At 34.2% G+C, this 26,677-nt stretch overlaps 1 protein-coding gene across 7 annotated transcripts in view; it reads left to right on the forward strand.

Annotated features, from left to right (window-relative positions):
* Window positions 1-26,677, forward strand: part of PRPF40A (pre-mRNA processing factor 40 homolog A) — a 58,182-nt gene that overhangs the window by 26,425 nt on the left and 5,080 nt on the right. For 2 of the 7 annotated variants that reach the window (XM_070476185.1, XM_020900394.2), the window contains exons 6-21: window positions 8,527-8,637; window positions 9,976-10,096; window positions 10,333-10,386; window positions 12,146-12,170; window positions 12,829-13,200; window positions 15,144-15,252; window positions 15,751-15,815; window positions 16,161-16,325; window positions 17,167-17,275; window positions 18,220-18,370; window positions 19,888-20,021; window positions 24,437-24,551; window positions 24,711-24,814; window positions 24,909-25,025; window positions 25,314-25,451; window positions 25,699-25,794. In XM_070476185.1, the coding sequence (XP_070332286.1) occupies window positions 8,527-8,637; window positions 9,976-10,096; window positions 10,333-10,386; window positions 12,146-12,170; window positions 12,829-13,200; window positions 15,144-15,252; window positions 15,751-15,815; window positions 16,161-16,325; window positions 17,167-17,275; window positions 18,220-18,370; window positions 19,888-20,021; window positions 24,437-24,551; window positions 24,711-24,814; window positions 24,909-25,025; window positions 25,314-25,451; window positions 25,699-25,794 (1,986 nt within the window). The remainder of the gene's footprint in view (window positions 1-8,526; window positions 8,638-9,975; window positions 10,097-10,332; window positions 10,387-12,145; window positions 12,171-12,828; window positions 13,201-15,143; window positions 15,253-15,750; window positions 15,816-16,160; window positions 16,326-17,166; window positions 17,276-18,219; window positions 18,371-19,887; window positions 20,022-24,436; window positions 24,552-24,710; window positions 24,815-24,908; window positions 25,026-25,313; window positions 25,452-25,698; window positions 25,795-26,677) is intronic. The other 5 variants (XM_020900392.2, XM_070476187.1, XM_070476186.1 and 2 more) reach the window with 3 other exon arrangements.

The raw sequence follows: 26,677 nt of genomic DNA on the forward strand, positions 1-26,677 counted from the left end.
AAATAATTCTACTGTGAACATTTGGGTGCATGTGTTTTTTCAAATTAATGTTTTCATTTCCCCAGGAGTGGACTTGCTGGGTCATAGGGTAGTTCTGTTTTTAGTTTTTGAGAAGTCTCCATGCAGGTGTCCACAGTGGTTGTGCCAGCTTACATTCCCTCCAGCGTTTATGAGGGTTCTGCTTTGTGTACATCTTTGCCAGCATTTGTTATTTGCATTCTTTTCAATGACAGCTGTTCTGACAGGTGTGTGAGGTGATATCTCACTGTAATTTTAATTTGCATTTCCTTACTGGTCACTTAATGATGTCAAACATCTCTTTTCATGTGTCTGTGGGCTTACCACTTTTCCTCGGAAAAATGTCTGTTTAGGTCTTGTGCCCATTTTTTAATTTGGTTGTTTGGTGGGGGGGGGTTGGTGTTGAGTTGTATAAGCTATTTATATTTTGGATATTAACCTCTTATCAGTCATATTATTTGCAAATATTTTCTATTCAGTAGGTTGTTTTTTCAATTTGTGAATGGTTTCCTTTGCTGTGCAAAAACTTTTAAGGTTGATTTTGGATCTAGTAGTTTTTGAAGGTAATGGTTTGGTGTTACCATTTCAATTTTCTTAGCAGTTATTGGACTTTTCCAGATGTTTATGTTACAGAGGTTTAATAATTATTTAGCATACAATTAGAGATCATAATAGCCATCATTGTCCTTTTTTTTTTTTTCTTTTTTTTTTTTTTTTGAGTAGGGGCAACAAGTAAGTATTCAATTTCTATTAAATTTTGATTGTAAAAGGGTTTTGTTGTTATTCACCTCTCAATATCTTGTTTTTTGTTTTCCTCATTTGATATACTAGGTGAATCAAATCTCTATTAACTACGTAGTAAGTGGTTTTTTTTTTTCAGCTTCTAGATGTAGGATTTGTTGTTGTTTAAATTGCCTGCTGATTTTTTAGAGAAATTTTAAATTGAGTGCAAAGTAGAGAATCTCACAAACATACAACCTTCTCTACTATCAGCATCTCTTACCAGAGTGGTACATTACTGCGGTTGGTGAACATACAATGTATTATCACCCAAAGTCTGGTTTGTATTAGGGTCAGTCTTGGTGTTATGCTTTCTATCAGTTTTGACAAATGTTTAGTGACATGTATTCCACACAGTAGTGTCATACAGGATAGTTTCACTGTCCTAAAAATCCTCTGTGCTATTCCTCTTCATCTCTCTTCACACCTCCACAACTGTTGCATGCCACAATTTGTCCATTCATCTATTAAAAGACATCTTGGTTGCTTCCAGGTTTTAGTAATGATGAATAAAGCTGCTACAAATATTATGTACAGGTAATTGTATGGAAAAGTTTTCAACTCATTCGGGTAAATATCACAGAGCATGATTGTTTCATCGTATGTTGTTCAGTTTCTGTCATGTCCCAACTGTTTGTGGTCCGTGGACTGCAGCATGCCAGGCTTCCGTGTCCTTCACTATCTCCTGGAGTTTGCTCAGTCTCATGTCCATTCAGTCAGTAATGCCATCCAACCATCTCATCCTCTGTTGCCCTTTTCTCATATAGTAAGGGTATGTTTACTGTTACAAATAAAAAAAAAAAAATCCAGCTGCATCAGGTCATAGTTGTGGCGTGCAGGGTCTTTTGTTGTGGCACATGAACTCTAGTTGTGGTGCGTGGGCTTAGTAGTTGTGTGTGAGCTCCAGAGTGCACGGGTTTCAGTAGCTGCAGTGCTCAGGCTCAGTAGCTGTGTCCATGAGTGCTCTAGAATGCATGGGCTTCAGGAGTTGCAGTTTGAGGCCTTAGTTCCTCCACAATATGTGGGATCTTAGTTCCCAGACCAGAAATCAAGCCCACCTTCCCTGCATCACTGCAAGGTGGATTCTTAACCACTGGACCACCAGGAAAGTCCCAGGAGTGTATTTACTTTTATAAGAAGCTGCTGAACTGTCTTCCAATGTGACTGTACCATTTTGACCTCTCATTAGCAGTGAATGAGCTTTCCTACTGCCCCATAACAATTAGATATTATTGGTGTTTTTAGAGTTTTTTTATTTTTTAATTTTTTTGCATTTTAATAGGTGTGTGGTGCATTTTAATTTCCAGGTCTATAATAATGTATGATGTTGAGCATGTTTTCATGTGCTTACTTGCATCTATATTTCTTTTTTTGTTGAGGTGACCAGATATTTTTACTCGTTTATTGTTAAGTTTAAAGATTTTTTTTTAATTGGTAAATTATACTGGTTAACAGCACTTAAATGGATGTGTCTTTTGCAAATAATTTGCAGCTTTCCTCGTTCTTTGAACTGTCTTTGGGAAAGCAGAAGTTTTTAATTTTAATTAAGTCCATCTATCAATTATTTATTTCATTGATCTTGCCTTTGATTTATTTTTTATAAGGCATACCTTTTTGCATTGTGATCAGAAAGCACAGTCTATAAGATGTTGACTCTTTGCAGTTTATTAAAGCCTCACTTATGTTCTGTGTCAGGACTAATTTTAGGAGTATTTTTTTGTGCTGACAGTTTAACGTTATTTTGTTATTCTGTATCTTGGCATATCTAATCTGCTTGATCTCCCTAAGGAGAGAAGTATATTAAAATCTTTTTTCATCTTGTTCTCCCATATTTTTCTCTTGTTGCTCTGTGTTTTAAGGCTCAGGTGCAAAATAAATGCATGTATAATATATCTCATAGCCAGCTGTATTATCACAGTCACTGGATAAATAGAATAGGTTAGATTTTATAGGAGTTTTTAGCAAAGTAAAGGCAGAATTGATCTTTTTCCCAAACTTAATACCCGTCATTTAATTTTATTGCCATGCTGTATTTATTGAATTATGGTTTTGGTCATAAGTTTAATAGAAGTGGATTTAGAATAATTTTTATTGGTTTTTGATAAATTATCATTTAAATATTTTTCTTTTTAATATTGTATTATTTGAGAATTTTTTGTTTCTATTTATATTTTGAAGACTTGTAAATCACCGTGATTTTCAGGATGTAGTTTGGTTGTGAAAAGTGAAAGTCAAAGTAGCTCAGTTGTCCAACTCTTTTCGACCCCATGGACTGTAGCACACCAGACTCCTCTGTCTGTGGAATTCTCCAGGAAAGATTACTGGCGTGGGTTGCCATTTCCCTTCTCCAAGGGATCTTCCCAACCCAGAGATGGAACCTGGGTCTCCTGCATCGCAGACAGATTCTTTACTGTCTGAGCCACCAGGTTGTACCAGGTCTATTGGTGTGATCCTGTGGAGGGGGCCCTAGCACTTTTATATAGTAAACTCTACTTTTTCAAAGTGTATACGTTGTAGAATCCTCATGGCTAGTATTTTCTTATATTTATAAGCTTATTATAAATTATTTCTATATTTATTATTATAATATCTACATTATATTATATAATGTATTATGTCATATAATAATATACATAATATAATATATATTATGTATATAATTATATATTACTTATTATATTAAATGATGCTTTTTATAAGCATCATTGCCTGCTTTTCTTTTTTGATACTTTTCTGTTGTGCTTTGTTACTCTTATAAAGAGCTTTTCATCTCTTTCTGTGACCTGAAATAATATTGTGATCCTCTGTTCTTGAAAGGTTCCATAGAGTTATGCTGTAAAATCAGCTGGTTAAGTTTCTTTCAGTTGCATCTATGGTAACTGAAATATTCAAGTGTGATGTTTTTCTTTTGGGTGAATTTTGGTAAATAGTTTGAGAGGAAATCATTTCCTCTAGATTTTGAAATTGATTGTGAATCTCTTCTCTGTGGTTTATTTTCCTTATTTAGAGTAGTGAGTGGCTTTTCTACATTTCTTAGTGTTTTATTTAGTCATTTTTAAAAAAATGATTTAGTCATTTTTTTTTTTCATTCAGTTGAGTTTATGCATTGTAAAAATGTTTACATTTTGAGTTTGAATGTGCTTAGTTTATTCACAACCCAGTTGTTGACTAGCTTTTTTGACTCTGAAAAGTATGTAAGGTCTCTTGATAATTATGTATGTGCATTTTCCCCCCTTATACCCAGGATTTTGTTTTTTGCTTTTTTCCTTTCAGGTATTTTCAGTATATATTGTGCCACTACATCATTTGTTACAGTGTCTTACTGTTTTTAGTTAGCACTGCATATTTTTCATTATATTAAAAGAAGATCTGAGTTTATAGTATGAAAGGAGGACTGTAATTGAACTGTCCTTGGGTGGTTATTATCTTAAGTCTTTGATAGATAACTTTTGCTTATTGCTTTGGGGAACTCAGCAAATGTTTTATAAAATAGCCTATACTAACATGACTGTCAATATTTAATAACTACTTGCCTAGGTCATATTGTAGCCTATGAAGATAACTCTCTAGTTGTTAGCTGTTGATAATGTTTTTTATGCCACTCAACATTCAGATATATTTGTTTTTAAGCTTTTAAAATATTACTAGTTTTGACCAGAAACATAATTTTACTGTAAGTTGCAGATTAGATATTTTTAAGGTAAAAGAGTGAATAGTTTATCAGATAAATGACTTTTCTCACTTCAAAATTGACTTTTATAAGTGAATTTGGTGTATTGCTTAAGACATTTGTACAGAATTTATATTCCTGTCTGAAATGATTCAATTTCTATTGATGGGAAGAGCTGGACCCTTGATCCATAGTAAGACCTTAGTTTTGGGCTGGGATGGTGTTGTTATGAACTCAAGCTAGATATATTACCTTGGGCATGTTACTTTACTTTCTTGTGCTCCCTTTTCTCTTCCATAAAGTGAGGCTAGTAAATGGTACCTACCTCATAGGGTTTTTAAAAGGGTTGTTAAAAAGGATTATTAGAAGAGTTAACTGATAACTGATGCAAAGCAGTTGGTACAGGGCTTAATATTAAATAGTTAGCCATGAATTTGTTAGACTGTCCCTGAATGCATGCTTGAAACAGTATTATTTCTTGAATCACTGTGAGCAAGTTGTTAACCCTTGTAAGCTTTGTTCTTTTAATTTGTAAAATGAGGATAATGGTCTTACCTGCTTTTAAAATTCCAATAAAGTAATAGGTGAGTGAATGCTAAATTGCTTACTGTTTTGTATCTTCTCTTCCCATTTTTTGTGAACACATAGTCCTTTCCCTTTTCATTCTGTTATCTCATATGTTTGTTTATCTATGTTAACACCATTTAATTCATGAAGTAAGCGTTACCCATACAGTTGAAGAAGCTTCTATATATGTCTCTTACTGTATCACTTTTTCATTTCATTTTCAGCAATTATTTAATGTTTGCTCCAGAGAGAATGTAGTTGTCATATTCTACAAAGGTGCTGGAACAAGTTAAGGAATTTAAATACACTTGCAGTTATCTCGGGGCTTCCCTGGTGGCTTAGATGGTAATGAATCTGCCTACAGTGTGGAAGACCTGAGTTCAGTCCCTGGGTCGGAAAGATCCCTTGGAGAAGGGAATGGTAACCCACTCCAGTATTTTTGCCTGGAGAATCCCATGGACAGAGGAACTTGGTATGGGGTCTAAAGGTCTCAGACACAACTGAGCAACTAATGCTTTCACACTAACCTAACTATCCTGCTACATCATTCAGAAATCCATACTGTAAGGTTCTGACTGTTTATGGAATGGAATTATTAACAAGTCTCAGAAAGGCTAGTCATTCTGTTATTAAACAGCCCAAATTTGGTCAAGTAATTTCTTTGAATTCTAATGGCTGTCTGTAATTCCTTCACATAACTCTAGTTCCCTTTTCAGGAATTACAGAAAATAATCCCCTTACCTCACCTAGTTTTGTTAAAATTACATTGATTTATATCCTCAAGTTGTCTTTTTTTGTGTTGTGTGTGTGTGTATTCATATATTTATTGATTTATAATTCATTTGGTTCTTAGTTGCTCTGTTTGGGCTTTCTCTAGTTGGGGTGAGCTCTTCATTGTGGTGCACGGACTTCTCACTGTGTGGGCTGCTGCTTTTGTTGTGGAGCATAGGCTCTAGATGCATAGGCTGCAGTAGTGACATGCAGGCTCAGTAGTTGAAGCTTAGGCTCCCTAGAGAGGTTGGGCTTCAGTAGTCGCAGTACGGGGTCTTGGTAGTTGGGCTCTCGGGCTCAGTGGTTTGGTTGCTCCACTCAGTAGTTGTTCCTTCGCATTGGGATCTTCCCAGACTAGAGATGAAACCCATGTGCCCTGCACTGGCAGGCGGATTCTTATCCATTGCGCCACCAGGAAAGTCCCTTTAAGTTGTCTTTTCTTATTTTCCATTCCCACATTTTGCAAATGTTTTTTAACTATTTACTTAATATATTTTTGATATGTTGGGTCTTTGTTGCTTCATGGACTTTGCTATAGTTTAGCAAACGTGGGCTACTCTCTTGTTGGGGTGTGCAAGCTTTTCATTGTGGTGGCCTCTTGTTGTAGAGCATAGGCTCCAGGATACACCGGCTTCAGTAGTTGTGGCTCCTGGGCTCTAGAGCACAGGCTCAATAGTTGTGGCGCATGCTTTGTGGCATTTGGGATCTTTCTGGATCAGGGATGGAACCCTTGTCTCCTGCATTGGTAGGCTGAGCCATCGTGGAAGCCCTGATTTAGTTTATAGTTAGTGTATTACAACATTTAACACATTTGAAAACTGGAATGCATTCTACCACTCATGTTGTCCTATGCTCTCTGTTCTCCAGCCTAGTTGTGCATGATTGAACAGCAAAAATACCAACATCAGAAGATTGTTAGTGGTTTGTAAGAAAATCATGACATAAAAATGACACAACACTCTTTTATCAGCTAGGAATAAAATGATTACGGTGAGAGAATAGGAAAAGCAATGAAATCATGTGTTTAGCCACATTGCCAAAGCAGACATCAAAGGCAGATCTGCTCCATTATTCAATAAAGTTGATAAGGGAAAATAGGGGGCAGTTTTAAATCGTTAAGAAGAAAGTTAACCAGTACCAGTGGTTTTCAGATATTTTATGGCTTGTTTTGTTTTGCTTTTAAGAAATGCTGCTTTACTAGGAAGATTCTTAGTGTTCAACAGGGATTATATTATGTGGAAATATAATAGACATTAGCAACTTAGTTACAGTAAACATCCTCAGTGTAAATTTTGAGGAATAGACTATTTTATTTGCCTATTTTACTTTTTATGTATCCACAAAAGTGGTTGATAGGGGATGAAACCAAGTCTTAATTAAGAATGTGTGTGTGCGTGCCAGGTCACTTAAGTTGTGTCTGATTCTGTGCAGCCCTGTGGACTGTAGCCTGCCAGCTCCTTTGTCCATGAGATTCTCCAGGCAAAAATACTCGAGTGGGTTGCCATGCCCTCCTCCAAGGGATCTTCCCGACCCAGCGGAACTTGTGTCTCTTATATCTAACAACCTGCATTGGCAGGCAGCTTCTTTACTATTTGCACCACGTGAAAAGCCCCTAAATAAGAATAAATCCTTTCAAAAAGTTTAACATAAATCTGAGTGGTAGAAACTGTGATCGTTTGACAGTGATTTTACCTTTTCTTTCTTAGAGGATTGAAGAAATTTAGTATAGACCATTTTTATAACCCTTTTTAAAGCATACTTTAGTCTGTTACCATCTGAAAAATCTGATGCCCAGAACTGGGCTTAGTACCTTTGATCTCATCCATTCATTCATTCATGATTCTTTGTAAAATTACTTTTTAAAAAACACTACTAAGTTATTATTGACATATGAAAAACTGTACATACTAAATGTGTGACTGGATGATTTGGGGAATAAATACACATCCATGGAATTATCACCAAGGCTATAGACATCTATCATCTCAAAAGTTCTTTGCAGTCCCTTTATTATGTTAGTGTCCATGTGTTTATATGGTGACCTTACAGAGCTTGTAACCATGAGGTATCACATCTATTGATACTTGAAGTCTTACTAACACCTTTTAGTAGGTACTTACCATTAGTCAGTATGTATTCTGTATCAGAGTAGTTTCTATAAAGTATTCTCATCTTTTGTTGAGGCATTTGAGTTCACATTTTATCCCTGTTAAATTTCACCTTGTTGATTATTAAATTCTGATTGTCATCCAGAGGCATCCTTTGCAATTTCGACTCCTGCATCCTTACTGCATGTCAGTTTAGAACTTGGTTCAACTTTTTGTAAATATTCTTTATGTTAGAGTTGTTGAGCTCATGGTCAGTCCTCTTGTACTGCATTAGCATCTCATTCATATATTCTCTTTTTTCCACAAGGCGTAGATTTGTGTTGCTAAAATATTGTCTTATGTATAGTACTTACTTAAGCAGTTGTATCCTTATAATTTTGAGACTGTAGAATAGAGATCCTGAAACCTGAACTGATCCATGCTGCTTTTGAAGTACTTATAAAATATTCTATTTTCAGTTACCTCCCTACTTAGGTTGATCAGTTATTCAAAAGTATGCCCATTTTATACTTTTAATTTCTTCATATATTGCTTTGAAACTTATAACATTCATGTTTACTGTCTTTGTCACTGTTACATAATTTGAATGTTTGTATTAATATTTTTCATTAGAAATCAATGTGGACTGAACATAAATCACCTGATGGAAGGACCTACTATTACAATACTGAAACAAAGCAGTCTACTTGGGAGAAACCAGATGATCTTAAAACTCCTGCTGAGGTAAAAGTTTGTTAGAGATTAAATAGAGTTTTCTTTTTTTTTCTTTTTTAAGGGTTTTGGTAGATATTTGGCTTTCCAAAGAAATAGTACTGCTTACATCAGAAAAGGATGCTACAAAGGCATTCAGAGGAGAAAAGGGTTTGTACAGTCACACCAGTAAGCAAAAAGACAAAATTCATTCCCTTCTATGAGCAAACCAGTTTTATTTACTGATTTTTACCCCTGCTCAGGAACCTTTGTCAGGTGGTTATCAATTAAAAGAAAAGTGACTTAAAGAGTAAATTGGAAGAAGAAAAGTACTCTTGGTCTGTTTTCCTCTTTATATCAAACCTGAGTGATTTCAGATATCTTCTTCTGGGTGCTTGTTTTTCCAATGAAGCTAATCTCGTGGAGATGAAGTTAAATTAAAATACTTCCATCTTTTAGAATGGGAAATTATGTCTTTGAAAAATACAACCCCCACCTGAGAATGTATTATTTCATGTTGTAAATTTTACCATTCAAACTATACAAATATGAAAGTAAGATTGAAGGAATAAACTGGGTAAGCAGTGTTCCATTTGGTTTAATCAGGAACTCTGGTGTCCTAAGTGAGAGTTGATCTAGCATTTCAAAGCTGTACTTGAAAGTTTTTCCTAGTTGGCATCTTTTTTTTTTTTTCTCCCGTTCTTAATTAAGAATTTGAAGAGGTAAAAAGTGTTTTTCAAGCCACCACAGTAATGATAGTATATCAATACTTGAGAAGGGAATTTGGCAGATGATAAAATTATTTATTTATTCCATAGGTATTTGTCCCAGACACTGATTAGATTTGTTTTCAATAGAATTCTCATCCCACCACCATAACAGGTTCTGTGTGTTAGGTTCTTAAGTATATCATACTTAAACTGCTTCCTTACATGATGTAGTCACATAGGTTTGTGATCAATTGTTTGTGAAACTGAAATCTAAACATGACTAAATCAGATTTCGCTTTCTCTTAAATTTTGTTTTTCCTATTTGTATTAGTATTTGTGAAAAATGGATGGTAATTATTACCTGTGGTGAGTTGTAAATGGCAAGAGCATTCAGATCTGGATTTGAAAATCAGATAGACCTGGTTTTGAATCTTGTCTTTGCCCTTAATAGGTACACCACCTTAGACAAGCATAGTATATCCAAATAACGTAACTTCTCTTCTTTAGTAAGTATTCTGCAGTGGTTGTTTATATTGTCACCATCTTGCGAGGTTTAGAATTGTATGGGTTGATAATACCTAGTAAAATCAGTGATGTGAATGATGAAAAGAGGCTAAATCTATTACTGCTATCTGAAGTTTTTTTATTTTTTTCACTTTAGCAACTTTTATCTAAATGTCCTTGGAAGGAGTACAAGTCTGACTCTGGAAAGCCTTATTATTACAATTCTCAAACAAAAGAATCTCGCTGGGCCAAACCTAAAGAACTTGAAGATCTTGAAGGTAAAACAGGGAAAAATAATTTTTAATGTTCCTTTTTGTATATGTGTGTTATTCACATTGAAGCAGTCCTTCATAAATAGGATTGTTCAATCAAAAGCCTTATTTTTTTAAATTAAGTGATTAGAACGTTTTAAATGGTGTAACAGTTTTATGGGCTCTTATTTTCTTGTTGCTCTAGATCTCAGTTCTATAGATTTTAAATAGATTTTTATTTGATTTGATTCCACTGAAACTAGGATACCAGAATACCATTGTTGCTGGAAGTCTTATTACAAAATCAAACCTGCATGGTGAGCTGCTTTGATAATTCATTTTCTGTCATTATTTAACATTTTTAGAGTATGTCACTAATGTTCACTAACCATAATTGGATAAATCTGCAGTGAGAAATTTCTAATTCAAAAATTCCTTTCATTTAAGGGTTATATTATAAATGAGCTTGTAGTTTTTAATGTTGTACTTGGACTTTCTTTTTTTAAACAAAATAAAAAGCATCATTCAATAATTGAACAAAGACATCATATACAATATTTCTAAAGACAGTTGTGAGTGTTGGTGCATACATGGAATATGTGACTTAACTCATTTAGCAGATAGAGACCCTTGAACTCTTTTATCAGTTTAAATTTTTGTTAACATTGTCAGACCTGCATTTAATGCTGATTTATTTTAGCACAATATTGCAAAATAGCCTTTATATTTATTATGGGAGAATTAAATAAAAATGCCATGCCTCACAGAAGGAGAATATTCTAGCATCCTCAACTATTCAGAACATTCCTGCAAATCTATGAATATTACCTATTATTACCTAGGACTTAAAATAGATTAGGAATTGAATAAATTTATTTTTTACTCTGACTTCTATTAGAATCTGGTGTCATAATCTATATCCAGTTAGAAAAAACAAATTGTAGGAGAATGGGACTGTTTGAAACATAAGATGACATCTGATAGAAAAGAGAATAAGCATTTCTTTGGCCACCTCGTGTGAAGAGTTGACTCATTGGAAAAGACCCTGATGCTGGGAGGGATTGGGGGCAGGAGGAGAAGGGGACAACAGAGGATGAGATGGCTGGATGGCATCACCAACTTGATGGACATGAGTTTGAGTAAACTCCAGGAGTTGGTGATGGACGGGGAGGCCTAGCGTGCTGCGATTCATGAGGTCACAGTCGGACACGACTGAGCGACTGAACTGAACTGAAAGGCACTGTGGTCTTATGTCTATTTAACTTTTCCCTGTGTCACCTCATTAGCTTGGATGATCATTTTATCTGAAGAATTTGTTAATTAGTAGTGATAACCCCTTTAGTATGTTTTCAAAGGGGACAAGTTTCAAAAATATTTTCATGGAGTTAAGCTTATGTTACAATTTACATGGAGCACCTCACTCCCTAATAATGTGAATAAAAGAGATATCTTTGTTACCGGTAAGAAAAGTTTACTTTTAACTAGATTGAAATCTGAAACACTGAGTGAAGATCTTTAAAGCTCAATTTATATTTCTATACTAGCATTAGCTAATAATACTATTGTAGATAGGTGGATGCCCACTTCACTCATGTAAGGAACGTCAAGCTCATTTCTGATATAACCCTACTACAAATAGTTGGTGTGCATAACTATCTATCAATGCTAGTATATATGTGCTGAAATTTCATAACATACATTCAATCTCATTTTGAATTTAGTGTCTTAAAGAAAAGCAAATGGTTTTATCCCTGAGGAAAATGTTATTTTATTCCAGAATTACGCAGATACTTTGAGGGTGTTTTTGCAGTAGCCAGCAGCCTTTGAGAAGGTAGCATTGTGGGAAGAAGCTCTCCTAAAACCTGCTGTTATTTAAAATTTGTTTTTATTCTTTAATTTCTGTCCTGGAATTTATTGAGCACTTGCACTGTAAATTTAGTGTTTTTTTTTTTTAAAAAAGGCTGGTAAATTAAATCTTACTGTATTGAACTTTTTATCTCCTTTTAAAGTTGTTTTCAGTGATTGTATTTAAAAACTATGTAGTGTTTATAACTTTTCTTTTTTTCTCTTTAATAGCAATGATCAAAGCTGAAGAAAGCAGGTAAGCACTTTTGGACATCAGTACATATTTATAATTTTATAGCATCCTCCTATCACATCCTTGTTTTAATTGTCTTTATAAATAGTATTTAACATGGTAGGCCTGATAGTTTGATATCTTTTGAAGATTTGGGACAGGGGAAGAGATGTACTCAAGATACACACATGATGCTCCTAGACAGTTATTTGGATTTGGACTACGTCCTTACCAAATTAAGACCATTACAGAAAAGTCCAGAATTTGATTTTGGTTAATTTGAGAACAGATGAAATATTTTATCTATCTCTCCCTTTACCCAGGTTTTCCTTTGCGTGGGTGAAATAAATAAAATTTAAAGAAATTTACAATATAAGTCGAATTTTAAGGCATAATACAATCTGATAGGACATTTTCTAAATGAAAATGATTATTGGTTTTGGAAATGCAGAGTGTTGCATCAGTGCATTATATGTTATCACAAATGTTTGCCAAATTAAAGTAATTCTGTTTCATACTGTGGTTTTAATCTTTTTAGATGGCTTAATAGTTTGGCAGTACTTCCCTTTTTCCCTTTAGTTTCTCTTCTTCATTTGATTTTATAATAATTTAAAACAAACTTTATTTGTGGTTGCTATTATTTGTATTGAACTGACCAGTTTTCTCTCTTTTAAATATATAGTAAACAAGAAGAGTGCACCACGACATCAGCAGCCCCAGTTCCTACAACAGAAATCCCAACCACCATGAGCACCATGGCTGCTGCAGAGGCAGCGGCTGCTGTTGTTGCCGCCGCAGCCGCAGCCGCAGCCGCCGCTGCCGCAGCCAATGCCAGTGCTTCCACCTCTGCCTCTAGCACTGTCAGTGGGACTGTTCCAGTTGTTCCTGAGCCTGAGGTTACTTCGATTGTTGCTACTGTTGTAGATAATGAAAATACAGTAACAATTTCTACCGAAGAACAAGCACAACTTACTAGTACCCCTTCTGTTCAGGATCAAAGTGAAGTGTCTAGTAATACTGGAGAAGAAACTTCTAAGCAGGAAACTGTAGCCGAGTAAGTCTAGTAACTTGTTTTCTGCAAATCAGTAACAGACATCATTAATACAAGAAATTGCTGATTTAGTCAATGGTCAATAAGTGTTTAAAAATTGAGAATCAAAACATACACCGTTAGATAACAGTTTTTGAGATTTGCTTTTGTGGGATCATGCTCTCAAAGTGTTGCAAAAATAATCCACTTAAGCTTAGAAAGCAGTGCTGGTGATAGGGCGAGTCTGTTTCAGTTTGAGTTATGGCTTAGCCCAGCACTGCAGGGGAGTTGCTATAAGTTGCTACTGAACAAATATGGAAAAACCAAAATAACACTTAACAGTATATAGGAAAACTGTTAGTAGGATTAAATTGGTAAACCTTTTTAATAAAGCCAGAGAGCTGCATCTCTAAGTTTACAGTTTGTAATTTCATATGGCTGTGCTTTCTGCAGCTATAAAAAATAACCTTGAGCTATACTTCTTGACTTGAAAGATGCCCGCATGTATTAAAATAAAATATTAACCATGATATCAAGATCCAAACATGATCACCCATCTTAATATTTATTTATATTGCTTTCATCTCTCTTCCTCTCTTTATAAACTTTTCTTATTTTTAATGTGCATTTTCCAAAGTGAAAATAGCTTTGTAATCTTTTTTCTTATGTTTAGAAGCTTTAAAAAGAAATCTATATAGTATAGTTGAAGGCATAAAAAGTTAAGATTTTTATTCTTTCTGCCTTTTTTTCTGTGCATTTAAAATATGTGCATATTTTTAATTTTTAAAATATATCGGAGACTTCCACATCATTGGAGATCCATATCCCATCGTGTTGAATGATGACAGACATTTTATTATTTATATGAACATTAAGTAATCTACTAGTAGGCATTTAGACCTTTTAGAGTAATATTCTTTTACATCTTTTTGTACTTATCCTATTGTTTCGCAATAATTTTTCTCATTTTTAACAAACAGTTGTTTTCTGCTTCCTGTTTTCTGTTTCATTATAGTGCTTGAGTCATTAAACTTGATTTCAGTTACTCATAGATCATGTTATAGCTGGTAATTTTTGGCCATGTTGTTTCCAATATTTTTGATAATTTTAAGTATTCCAAACTAATATTGGGATGAGTTAATTGTATTTTGGGTGTGATTCAGAGGCTGTGAGTTAATTGTATTTTTTGTTAGTGTGTACTCCATAATCTTCCCCTATGCATTCAGCTTAACTATGGGGGGTTGAGGTTTTTTCCCCCGCTCTGGTGTGTTTTTTCCCAGCATTCTCTTCTGTAAAGGAAGATATGTTAAAATTATACAACTTTTCATAAAGATGGCTCAACCAAGTACAGTTGCTAATTCTTGGGTAATTCTTTTCTGTTTGAGATCACTGTTTGGCAGACTTTTTCATAAACCTTCAAAGAGTAAATACTTTTGGTTTTATGGGTCACATAGTGTGTCGAAGTGACTCAGTTCTGCTGAGGCAGTACCCAATCAGTCATAATCAATATGCAAACTCTTGAGCAGGGTCATGTTCTGATAAAGATATATTTACAGAAATTGGCAGCAGGCTGGATTTGGCCTCAGGGGTCATAGTTTGCCAATCTCTATTTAGATTGATCTCTACATCTTATTTTATGCACACTTGCCCAAAGCCTGTTACTAAGACACAAAAATGAGAGCATTGAGTAAGTTTTATAAGCCATTAGAAAGTATAAACTTGTGGACTAGTGAAAATAGTGTTACAGTGTAAATGTTTACTTATAGCCTTTGTGCAAGGTCTTAATAACTGAATGTTAGAGAAAATATATACTAGTATTTGTGTTCCATTAAATGTGTCTCTTATAGATGAGTTTATTCTAAAATCGTCAAATTTTGCCTAAACATTAGAGTAGTTAAAACATTATTTTCTGAAGTAAAGCAAGTGTTTATTTGAATTATAAATACCATGTATAAATCTTTCTTTAGTTTTACTCCCAAAAAAGAAGAGGAAGAAAGCCAGCCAGCAAAAAAAACATATACTTGGAATACAAAAGAAGAGGCAAAGCAAGCATTTAAAGAATTATTAAAAGAAAAGGTATTTATAGTGTGGATTTTTATATGATATATAGTAAGTATCTAATAAATGAAATTATCCTTTAATGCAGTTAGTACCTTGATGCTTTTATTAAAAATACTAATCCTGTAAATAGCTTTGGCTGAAAATGAACTAAATTTTTTTTAACTTTTTTTAAAAACTTCCAACCAAAAAAATGTATAAGGTACTACATAGCACATTCCACTTCAGTCTTTACTATAAAGCTTTTATTCATAAAACTTTTCTGTCTTCTAATCAGTAGTCTTAAGAAAGTATTAATGTATTCATGGTCTGTTTCAGTTTCAGTTTTAAGTTTTCTTTTTAATCTATAGACTGTTAAACACATTTGCCTTTTGTCAATAAATTATCTTTTAGACCTTTTTTAAAACTCCTGCAAAGGGAAGTGCTTGATGTTTGCAGTGAGTATTATACTTTGTTCTCTATTGTATGACTTACTGTTTTGTGTGAAATTTTAACTTTTCATTAAATTATTTTCAGCGTGTACCATCTAATGCTTCATGGGAGCAAGCTATGAAAATGATCATTAATGATCCACGATATAGGTAATACTTTGGTTTTTTGTTTACTTTTTACTTTGAGCAAAGCAAGCCTCGAGAATTTAAATTGTGTCAAATAATGTAACTTTTTATTCCCATTGATCTTGTTATTTTGGGTACCAGTAATAGAGTTGCTTTATGTCTGATAAGAACCAAAAATTAAAAAGGTTTGTCACACAGTGTGGGCACCCTTCTATAGATATTAGAATTAATTTTTAAAGTAGAAATTATTTTCTGTGTTTAGTAACTTACTGAAATTTTCTTAATTTGTGAATGAAATTTATTATTTTTTCAAGACACTAACATTTGATCATCTTCATTTACTCTTACATGATTTTTTTGTTTGTTTAGTGCTTTAGCAAAGTTGAGTGAAAAAAAGCAGGCCTTTAATGCTTATAAAGTCCAAACAGAGAAAGAAGAAAAAGAAGAAGCAAGATCCAAATACAAAGAGGCTAAGGAATCCTTTCAGCGTTTTCTTGAAAATCATGAGAAAATGACTTCCACAACTAGATACAAGTAAGATTTTTGCTGATAATGTTGTATGTTTACTGTAGTGTTTCCATGTTAGACTTTTTGCCAGGTACAATAACTAATCCAGAGTAGATGCTCATTAAATAAAGCTTAAGTGATTGTCAATGTGGTAGTTTCATAAAATAAAATAAATCAATAGCTAAATGTGGAATTTATAAACTTAGTTATTAATTAGGGACTACAACAAAAAAGGAGAAAGACTTTTATTTAATAATGAAATGTTGACTTCTTTCTCCTTAATATGAGTTCAATTATTTTTGTATTTTTGGAATACAAATGGGCCATTTTTATTACGTGTAGCATTTTTTGAAAATTGACATTTATGTAGCATTCTTCATTTTTGAGTGCTTTATTATTTAAGATTGTGAGTAATTCAGTATTAACATCTTTGCAACGAGGTACTGAGTTCATTTTCTGTATAATTTTCTTATTTTCCTCACTCTTGTGGAAAGCCTTACTGAAAAATTCTTCGTTTCTTTCAGTAGTCTTATTTTATCTGTTAACTAAATTTCTTAGAGTTTGTTGAAGTCTGTAATTTAGTTCCATGGATGGTTTGGTAGTCTCTGTAGCTGCCTTAAGAAATAGAGGTAGTCCTAACTGCAAAACATTGCTCAATTGATATTCTCTCCACTGTCTCTAAGGAGAAATCAAGACTTAAGCTGTCTTTTTTTTTCTTAATTACCAAAGTTTTCCTTTATAATACCATTATGAACTTAAGAGTGGAAGAGTATTCATCTGTTGATATTAAATTTAGTATAAAATTTAAATGGTTTAAAATTACTTTTTATGGTATAATATAGAAACATTTAGTCTTCTTAACAAACAGAAAAGCAGAGCAAATGTTTGGAGAGATGGAAGTCTGGAATGCAATATCAGAACGTGATCGTCTTGAAATCTATGAAGATGTTTTATTCTTTCTTTCAAAAAAAGAAAAGGTATTACTCACTGTTAACAGTATTTATAAATTAAACATGTTTCTTGTTAGGAGTTACTTTATAACATGTCCATTCTTGTTGGTTTATGTACTATATATGGTGCTGTAGATCTGTTTATTAGAAGTTAAGTTAAAAAATAAATAGTTCTTGGATTTTCCTGGTGGTCCAGTGGTTAAGAATCCACCAGCCAATGCAGGGGACATGCATTCAGTGCCTGTCAGGGAAGATCCCACATGCCACAGGGCAACTAAGTCTTTGCCACAACTACTGAAGTAGCTACTACCTAGATTGTCATTAATTGCCTGTCTTATGCCCACTTAGAAAATGCTTTTTTTTTTTCCTTTAAAGCTTGTTTGGGTTTAGAAAGTACTCAGTATTTCTCCTTACAAGGCATTAATTTATGGTTATTTTAAAAGAATGGCAGTAACGTGTAATTGTTACCATTAAAATGTATTTGTAGGGTAGTGTTTTTAAAATGCTGAAATACTATCCTGCAAATACATTTAGTTTTGCTCATGTCTGTTTGATTATGCACTAAGTTATATGTTATCCAGTCTTCCAGGAGACTTATAGAAATGTAAGTATTATTAACAAAAGTTTGAATATCACTGAAAGTAGTTGAACACATTATCATTTACCTGTTGTGTGATTTGTCTGTAGTAACTTTTGTTTGGACAGTGTCTACAATACATAGTTGTGGGAAAAGATTTTGTGAGGGGGAGTGGGAGTTCTAGGTTAGTCTTAGAAGAGAAGTTAAAAAAAATTGAAGGTAAGAGAGAAGCAGTTAGGCAAGAGTACTGAAAAGGTAAAGAGTGTTGATATTTAAAGTAAATGGGTAGCATTTGAAATTTGGACATCAGAATATGAAGAAATCTTCACTGATTGCATTTCATACATCATGCTTTATTTGAATGTTAAAATGTCTATTCATATTTTTTACTTAGGAGCAAGCAAAGCAGTTGCGAAAGAGAAATTGGGAAGCCTTAAAAAACATACTTGACAACATGGCTAATGTGACATATTCTACTACTTGGTCTGAAGCCCAGCAGTATCTGATGGATAATCCAACTTTTGCAGAAGATGAGGAATTACAGAGTAAGAGTTCCAACAAATAGAAGAAATAGTTTTTAAATAGTTGTCCAGCAGGGAAAATTGGTCACTTTTTTTTTTTTTTTTTTTTTGGTGAGATCACTAACTGAATTTTGCATAATTGTTTGTCCATTCCTGCAAAGTTGTTTTGTTTGTTTCCAGATAAGATATTTCTTTCTGAGTTTTGTAATACAAAACAAAAAATTGTTCTCAAAATCTGAAGTTAGCTTTATCAAATATAACTGAAATAGGTTCATTAGGTCAAACCTGAAATTGTGCCTTGCTCTTTATTTGTGATTTAATGGGAACTAAATTAGTGACCAGATTTATCATGCTCTGCTCTTGAGGTAATGGCTTTATAGAGATTCACAAAGGCAAAAAAAAAAATGTATTAGTATTGTAGTAAGCTTCCCTAAGTTCTGTCTTATTTATGACCTACCTAGTTGCTTATTAAATTACAGCTTTCTTGATTATCCTTTTGAATACCATACTTCAGTAGGTTTGAAGGAAGGCATAGAATTTTATACTTGAAAAGCTGTTTGGGTAATTCTGATATTGCTAACCAATTTATCACAATTCTATTTTCGTTATTTGTGTCATATATATTGTCTTGGTTCCATCCTTGAATTCAGTGTATGTTTTAATGAAGTCTTTTGGAAATTTCCCATATGGAAATTCCCTGACAGTTAAGTGGTTAGGACTCTTACTCTGCTCTTCCACTGCAGGTGGTGTGGGTATGATCCCTGGATCAGGGAGCTGTAGACTTAAAAAATAGTGACCACCTAGAAGTTGAGAGTTACGTTTTATTTGGTGGAAATTTTTAGGACTTCAAGCCCAGTAGACTTGGGCATCTCAAGTAACCATGAGAAGACTGCTCTGAGGAGGTGAGAGGAGGAGCCAGGATATATAGAAATTTTATAACAAGGGCACGTAGTCTGAAAGTCAGAAAATTACTGTTAATTAAAGGAAGCCAGATACCTCAAGGAATTTAGCAGTTTAGCACTTTACTATGCTTGGGAAGGTGCAAGAGTCTGGGCTCACTGAAATCATTCCTTTAATATGCATCTCAGCTCTCTGGGGCCAGTATCCTGGTTGTTTTTTCCCCACATCCTGAGCTTCTGTGGGACTCACTTTAGGGAGTGACTGCAGCCTGATGGCTGCCAGATTGCAGATACTCTTCTCTTTCCTAAGTGCAGTTAGAGCCCGCATTGGAGGGTGCAATTGCTGATGACTGTTAAATCCTTGTTTACTAATATGACCAGAAATACTTCATTTCTCACAGCTAAGATCCTGAAAGCTGTGCACATGGCCATAAAGAAGTAAATAAAAGATCAAGAAATAATTATATAAATAAAAAGTTTTCCTTAAATATTTCCTATTTAGATAATTAAAAGTTATATTTGAGTTTAAATACAGATATTCTGATAAAGTGAATTTGAACTTTGTAGGGAGTTAATGCAAATAAACCTCTTTCTTTACTGATATTTGATGTTTTAATTTTTTATAACTGATAATAATTCTAGATATGGATAAAGAAGATGCATTAATTTGCTTTGAGGAACACATTCGGGCTTTAGAAAAGGAAGAGGAAGAAGAAAAACAAAAGAGTTTGCTTCGTGAAAGGAGACGACAGCGTAAAAATAGAGAATCTTTTCAGGTAATTTTAAAAGCTCTGTTTTTCAGCTTAATTTTGTAATATGGTTAATGACCTTTAACAGTGATATAAGCAATTTTGAGAATCCTGGTCTCAGATAATTAACTTGGGCTTTGCAGAGGATCCATAGACATTTAATTCTTAAATTATACAGTTAGTTATGAATCCACTTAAGGATAGTAGCCATTCCAGGCAAGAGGAACACAGAAGGCTATGGCAGATTTGGTATTTAAAGTGAATACTGATAGGTATGGTTTCACTCAGGAAAGAGGAATCGATAGCAAAAGGGAGGACTGAAAATAAAATGTGTGATGAGTCATTTAGTACTAACTCATTTTTAGGTCTTTAAAGAACTGTAGGGAGTGCTGTGGTATGCTTTTGAGGATGGGCCATAATTCTTAAACACTATACAGAGGAGCTAAAGTTACAGGTTCTTTGTATAGCCTTATTTGGAATCTCTGTCATGTTTTAATTACTGGATCTCTTTCATTAAATCCTGTATGAGGATAAGTGCAACTCCCCATGGTTCCAAAGATCACCAATCACCTTCAATGCCACAGCCAGTAGCATTATTGCAGTCTTCATTCCATAAGAATGTAACATTTACTACTCTTGATGGTTTTCTTTTTTCTTAGTAGTTTCCCAAAGAATCATTTGGAGTATTGTTAAAACCAGGGGTTATTGAGCCTCACCCTCAGAAATTGATTCAGTAGGTCTCTTTTAAGTTGTACATAGACCTTTTAAAGGAAGCAGAGCAGCAGCAGCAGGTTACTGAGCAGAACCAATAGAGCATGCTTTTGCTTGCGGGTGTGCTTGTTGTGTTCAATCACCAAGTCAGGTCCCCCCAGGACTATAGCCTGCCAGGCTCCTCTGTCCAGTTATATCAGTAGTAATCAGAAACCATGCCAGACACATACTAACGTGACACAAAGCTATATTTTAGGCTTAGCAAAAAGATGCTTTTAGCCTTTGCATTAGGATTTCTGCTCCATGTTCTCCAGTTTCAGAATTGATACTATACTTTCTCTTATATTTTCTGTGACCCAGATTTCCTTATTTTTGTTGTATTTTATCTTGTAGGTCTAATCAGCCTCCTAAAAATCTGTTCTCCCCTTTCTGAGTGCATGACTGCTTGGTTAAAATCTAGATTTTCCAGCCTCCTTTGTAACTACTTATGGTAATGTGACTAAATTCTTAGCAATTGAATGTGAAGGAGGCAGATAGAACTCCAACATCATTGGTTTTTAAAGGAACTACCCTTTCAGCTTATCTCAGGCTGAAATGAAAGCTGAAATATGATCATGGGGATAACAGGCTAATTGTGCAGAGAAACCTAATGGGCTAGAGCAGTTCTCTAACTATGGGCCAGCATATCACTGTCTCTTCGAAACGTAATAGAAAGACAGATTCTCAAAACCCTTCTGAGACTTAATGAATCAAGTTTAGTGGGGAGAGTGCTGCAATCTGTGGTTTTGTTTTTATCATTTCTTCACATGGTTTGTTGAAATAACTGCTTAAGATAGAGATTTACCAAAAGTAGCACATAATTTGTTACATATGTAACATGTAAGGCCTTTAGTGACATCTAGGGAAAGTTAAACAGTTGCCAGATGGTTTAAAGGTTAAAAGTATTAGTCCCTCAATTCAGTCCGTTAGTGTGTCTGACTGTTTGCAACCCCATGGACTATACCCCTCCATAGCCTGCCAGACTGTTCTGTTCATGGAATTTTCTAGGCAAGAATACTAGAGTGGGTTGCCATTCCCTTCCCCAGGGGATCTTCCTGACCCAGGGATCGAACCCAGGTATCCTGCATTGCAGGCAGATTCTTCACTGTCTGAGTTACCAGGGAAGCCCAGATTAAAGGTAGAGGCAAAATTAAACCTTTGTCTGATGTTTTGATTAGATAGTTCAGGGTTTAAGACTTGCTTTTCTTTGGTAAGAGAGACCAGTCAAGATGGAAGGAATGAAGAAAGAATTCAAAGTTGGAGGTATTCTGTTATTAGGTAAAGTCTTTGAAGGTTTATTCAAGTATATATGAGTAGTTATATCTTGGACAATATATAAGGAGATGAAAAATAAGGAAGGAGATGAAAAATAAGGAAGGAGATGAGGGAAAAGAGATTATTGAGTTGGACTGAGGTAGTGAGTGGTGTTGAACTAGTCATTTTGTTGATGGTCATGATGTGGGGAGAAGTTACCACTAGCATCTAATTGGATAGAGGCCAGAGGTGTTGATAAACATCTCCCAATGTACAGGATTCCCATCCTGCATTGTGCCCCCCAAAAGTTTACAAGCTCCAAGAAGTCATTAGTGCCAGCGTTGGGAGCCTTCCTCTCTAAACATAAGGCCTAATGTGTTCTGGAGGATTTATTTTTTGTTTAATTTTCTTAGCAGAAGATACGTAATTTCACTAAAGCAATACATTCAGAGTTTGGAAAACTAGGACTTAACCCCCATGTCTAATTTTAAAACCTTTTTTTCCATATTATTATTACAACTTAAACATAAATTTTTACAGGCTCACTTTATTATTATTTTTACTCTTTGCCTACTTTCAGGGAAACATATTGACTTCAGTAGTCTGCAATTTTCACATTTCCTGCTTCCTGAAAACCAGCCTCAGCCATCTTTGAAGCTGCTTGCTTTCCATCTTGTCCCCATCCTTCCCAAGATGGGGTTAGTAAATATTGAGTTAGCCACAAAGTTTGTTTGGGTTTTTCATAGAATCTTAGGAGAAAACCTGAAGGAACTTTTTGGCCAACCCAATAAAAGAGTTTAGCATACAATTTAGCATAATGGTTTTCAAACCTGAATTCACATCAGTTATCTGATGACCTTTAAAAAGTAAATTATGAATATCTTTTTTTAATTCATATTTTAAAAATAATCTCAAGTGATTTCCAATTTTCACTCAAGTTAGATTGGCTATTGAAACAGTGGTGGTGGTGGTAGTTTAGTTTCTAAGTCGTGTCTGACTTGCAACCCTGTGGACTGTAGCCCACCAGGCTTCTCTATCCATCATATTTCCCAGGCAAGAATACTGGGGTGAGTTGCCATTTCCTACTCCATCATTATCAATCTACACTGAAGTAGATTCAGTGTCAAAATTCTATGACTTATCAGATCTTAGCAGCCAAGAAGTAAAACAAATACTAGCAAAGCAGATATGATAGAGTAGATTCTGTAGATCCTAGAGAGCATCATTGAAGATGGTTTCCAAGCTATTTTAAGGATTCCACAGAAGAAGAAGTGTGATCACTTAGTGATCACATAGCAGGGGTGTTGTTAAGCTCCCATTTATGTTGAAGGGTAAGGATGAAAGGATTTGAGAAAATTTTGGATATAGAGACTGAATCGACATGCTTATTCCCATTTGGAGAGAAGTGGGGCTATTTGTCAGGTATCATTCAGGGCAGTGCTATTTAATAAAAATTTGTATGCCACATACATGATTGTAATTTCTTTTTAATTTAACTAATATTAATTTTAGTAACCTCTTATTTCACCCAGTATACCGAAAATGTTTTCATTTTAACATGCAACCAATATTTATTTTGGTAATAAACCTTCAAAGTCATTGTGTGTTGTATACTGCTGGCACATCTCAGTTCAGAGTCATATTTCATGATACTTAGAAGCTGTATTTGACCAGCGACTGTGGTATTGAACAGTGCAGGTACAGGAATTTGAGGAACAGAATTTGTACCATAGTTTAGGGACACTTATAGCATTAAACTCTCTAAGGATTTCAGGAAGCAGCAAATGTGAAAATTGCGGACTATTGAAGTCAACATATTGCCCTGAAAGTGCAAATAGTAAAGATAATAAAGTGAGCCTATAAAAATTTATGTTTAAGTTATAATAATAATATGGAAAAAAAGAAATAGGTTTTAAAATCAGACATGGAGGTTAAGTTCTAGTTCCCTAAACTCTATGTATTGCTTTAGTAAAATTATATGTCTTCCTCTTAGAAAAGAAAATTAAATAAAAAGTGAATCCTCCAGAACACATTAGGTGCTGTGTTTAAAAACAAAAAGTACGTTTTACAATAAAAGCGCATGTACCTTCTTTTGCCTCATTATTTGTGATATCCAGTGTTTTGACTTTATTTGTACACATATTTATAAACCAGAAATGATGGTCTGTCTTAAGGGGCACATAAACTGAAGTCTGTAAAAGTAATGCAGTCCTTTTGTCTGAAGCCCAAAATAGTTTCTTTCTGTAAAAGCGGATTTTACTTTCATCAAAGAGCAAGTATCAGTTGCACCTAAACACATTTGTGATTACACTGGTGGAAGAGTTTTATATGTTGCTGTTTTTAACATATATTTTTATTCATATTATACCAGTATTTCCAAAGTCCTTAAAGATGGCTTTTGAATATGTAATTAATTCATCATTGTCCCTTTCCCCCAGATATTTTTAGATGAACTGCATGAACATGGACAACTGCATTCTATGTCATCTTGGATGGAATTGTATCCAACAATTAGTTCTGACATTAGATTCACTAATATGCTTGGTCAGCCGGGTGAGATTCTTCTTTTTCCTAAATTGTAGTTATGATAGTTGGAATGGGCCACGGGAAAGTGGTTGTGTTTGGGGTATGGGGTGTGCTTTCTTTCTTTTGTTTTATAAACAAAAAAGTAATTGCAGCTCTTTGATTAGAGCTAGCTTTTGACTTCTTTAGTTTTTTCATTAGGATCAACTGCACTTGACCTTTTCAAGTTTTATGTTGAGGATCTTAAAGCACGTTATCATGATGAAAAGAAGATAATAAAAGACATTCTGAAGGTAAATACATCCTATTAACTTAGTCTGGGGCATATTTTTAAAAATAATGCTGGTTTTTTTTGTTACTAATGTTAACAAGATTTCTGTTTTTTAGGATAAAGGATTTGTAGTTGAAGTAAATACTACTTTTGAAGACTTTGTGGCAATAATCAGTTCAACTAAAAGATCAACCACATTAGATGCAGGAAATATTAAGCTGGCTTTCAATAGTGTAAGTTATCATTCTTACTATTATAAACAACTAGATTAATAAAAGTTTTTAATACATTTGGCTAAAGATACTTAAGTTGTATGTAAACTCCTGAAATAAGGGAATAGAAATAGTGTTTTACAGAGTAGTGGACACTGTTTCAAATAAGGTAACATAATATACTTAGAGATGAGTGATAGTAAACTCCCTTTGCTAAAATTAATTGCCCCTTACCTTATAGATGATGGAAGAATAATGAATTTAACACAAGTTAAATTGTACTATATATATAAATATGTTTTCTAAAAGTTACTAGAAAAGGCAGAAGCCCGTGAACGTGAAAGAGAAAAAGAGGAGGCTCGGAAGATGAAACGAAAAGAATCTGCATTTAAGAGTATGTTGAAACAAGCTACTCCTCCAATAGAATTGGATGCTGTCTGGGAAGATGTATGTATACTTAGAAATTTTTTCCTTTACAGTTGAAAATAAAAATCTTTTTCTTTCTCATAGCTACAGAGATAAATGAAGTTATTTGAAGATTGTGCACTCAGCTGTGATGGCGTTTAGGAATACTGGAGGAACGGAAATAAAGACTGAGGGGGCTGGGCTGTCAATTTTCACTTGCTGTTTTTTTAGTCACATTGGTATATTTTTCTCAGTTTTCATATTTTTATTGCATATCTGAATTTTTCAGATCCGGGAGAGATTTGTAAAAGAGCCAGCATTTGAGGATATAACTCTAGAATCTGAAAGAAAACGAATATTTAAAGATTTTATGCATGTGCTTGAGGTAATTTTAGTTTTATTGTAAGTGGCTAATACATTACAAAATATGTAAAACTTTTTTTTTTAATTGAAGAATTTAGAATGATCAAAGTGTGTTTCCTAAATTACACTCAGGTCAGTTCAGCCGCTCAGTCATGTCCAACTCTTTGCGACCCCATGAATCTCAGCACACCAGGCCTCCCTGTCCATCACCAACTCCTGGAGTTTACTCAAACTCATATCCATTGAGTTGGTGATGCCATCCAGCCATCTCTACTTTTATACAAATGTACTTAATTATCTGGGATGATTAGGGAATGGTTTATTCTATAGAAACTGCTTATAATGAAACACACTAGGCTTGCATGAGAAGGTAAAGATCTGTTTAGTGAAGACAGTTCATATGTTTCATATTTATACAGTGTTACAGAAATTCATCAATTTAGGAGTCACATGGAATGATTAATAAACCTGTAAAGAACTTAGAACCTGTAAAGCAGATAGAAAACAGTTTTAAGCATATTTCAAATATTATACTACATTAGTGGTGTTGGAAGCTCAGGGATGTTCTGAAAAATAGTAAGTTTTTGCTAAAACAAGTAATGATAAAATTGCAAATTATATCACTAGCTGAATTAAGGGTATTTTGATGAAGATTTCAGGTAATCACTTATAGATAGTAAATATCATAAATTGACCAATAATAATTATTGTTTGGTGCCCATGTTATGTTTTACAAATATTATATATATGAATGTAATCCTCACAACAACCCTGTGAAGTTACAGATGAGCAAACTGAGGCCAAGAGGAAAAGTAATTTGCTCTGAAGGGATTCCAACATAGGCTTTTGACTCTAGGGCCAGTGCTTTTACCAATTATGCTTTGCCGTCAGTTTTGGACAAACTA

The sequence above is a fragment of the Odocoileus virginianus genome, chromosome 13 (genome assembly GCF_023699985.2).
Source record: "Odocoileus virginianus isolate 20LAN1187 ecotype Illinois chromosome 13, Ovbor_1.2, whole genome shotgun sequence".
NCBI classification, from domain to species: domain Eukaryota; kingdom Metazoa; phylum Chordata; class Mammalia; order Artiodactyla; family Cervidae; genus Odocoileus; species Odocoileus virginianus.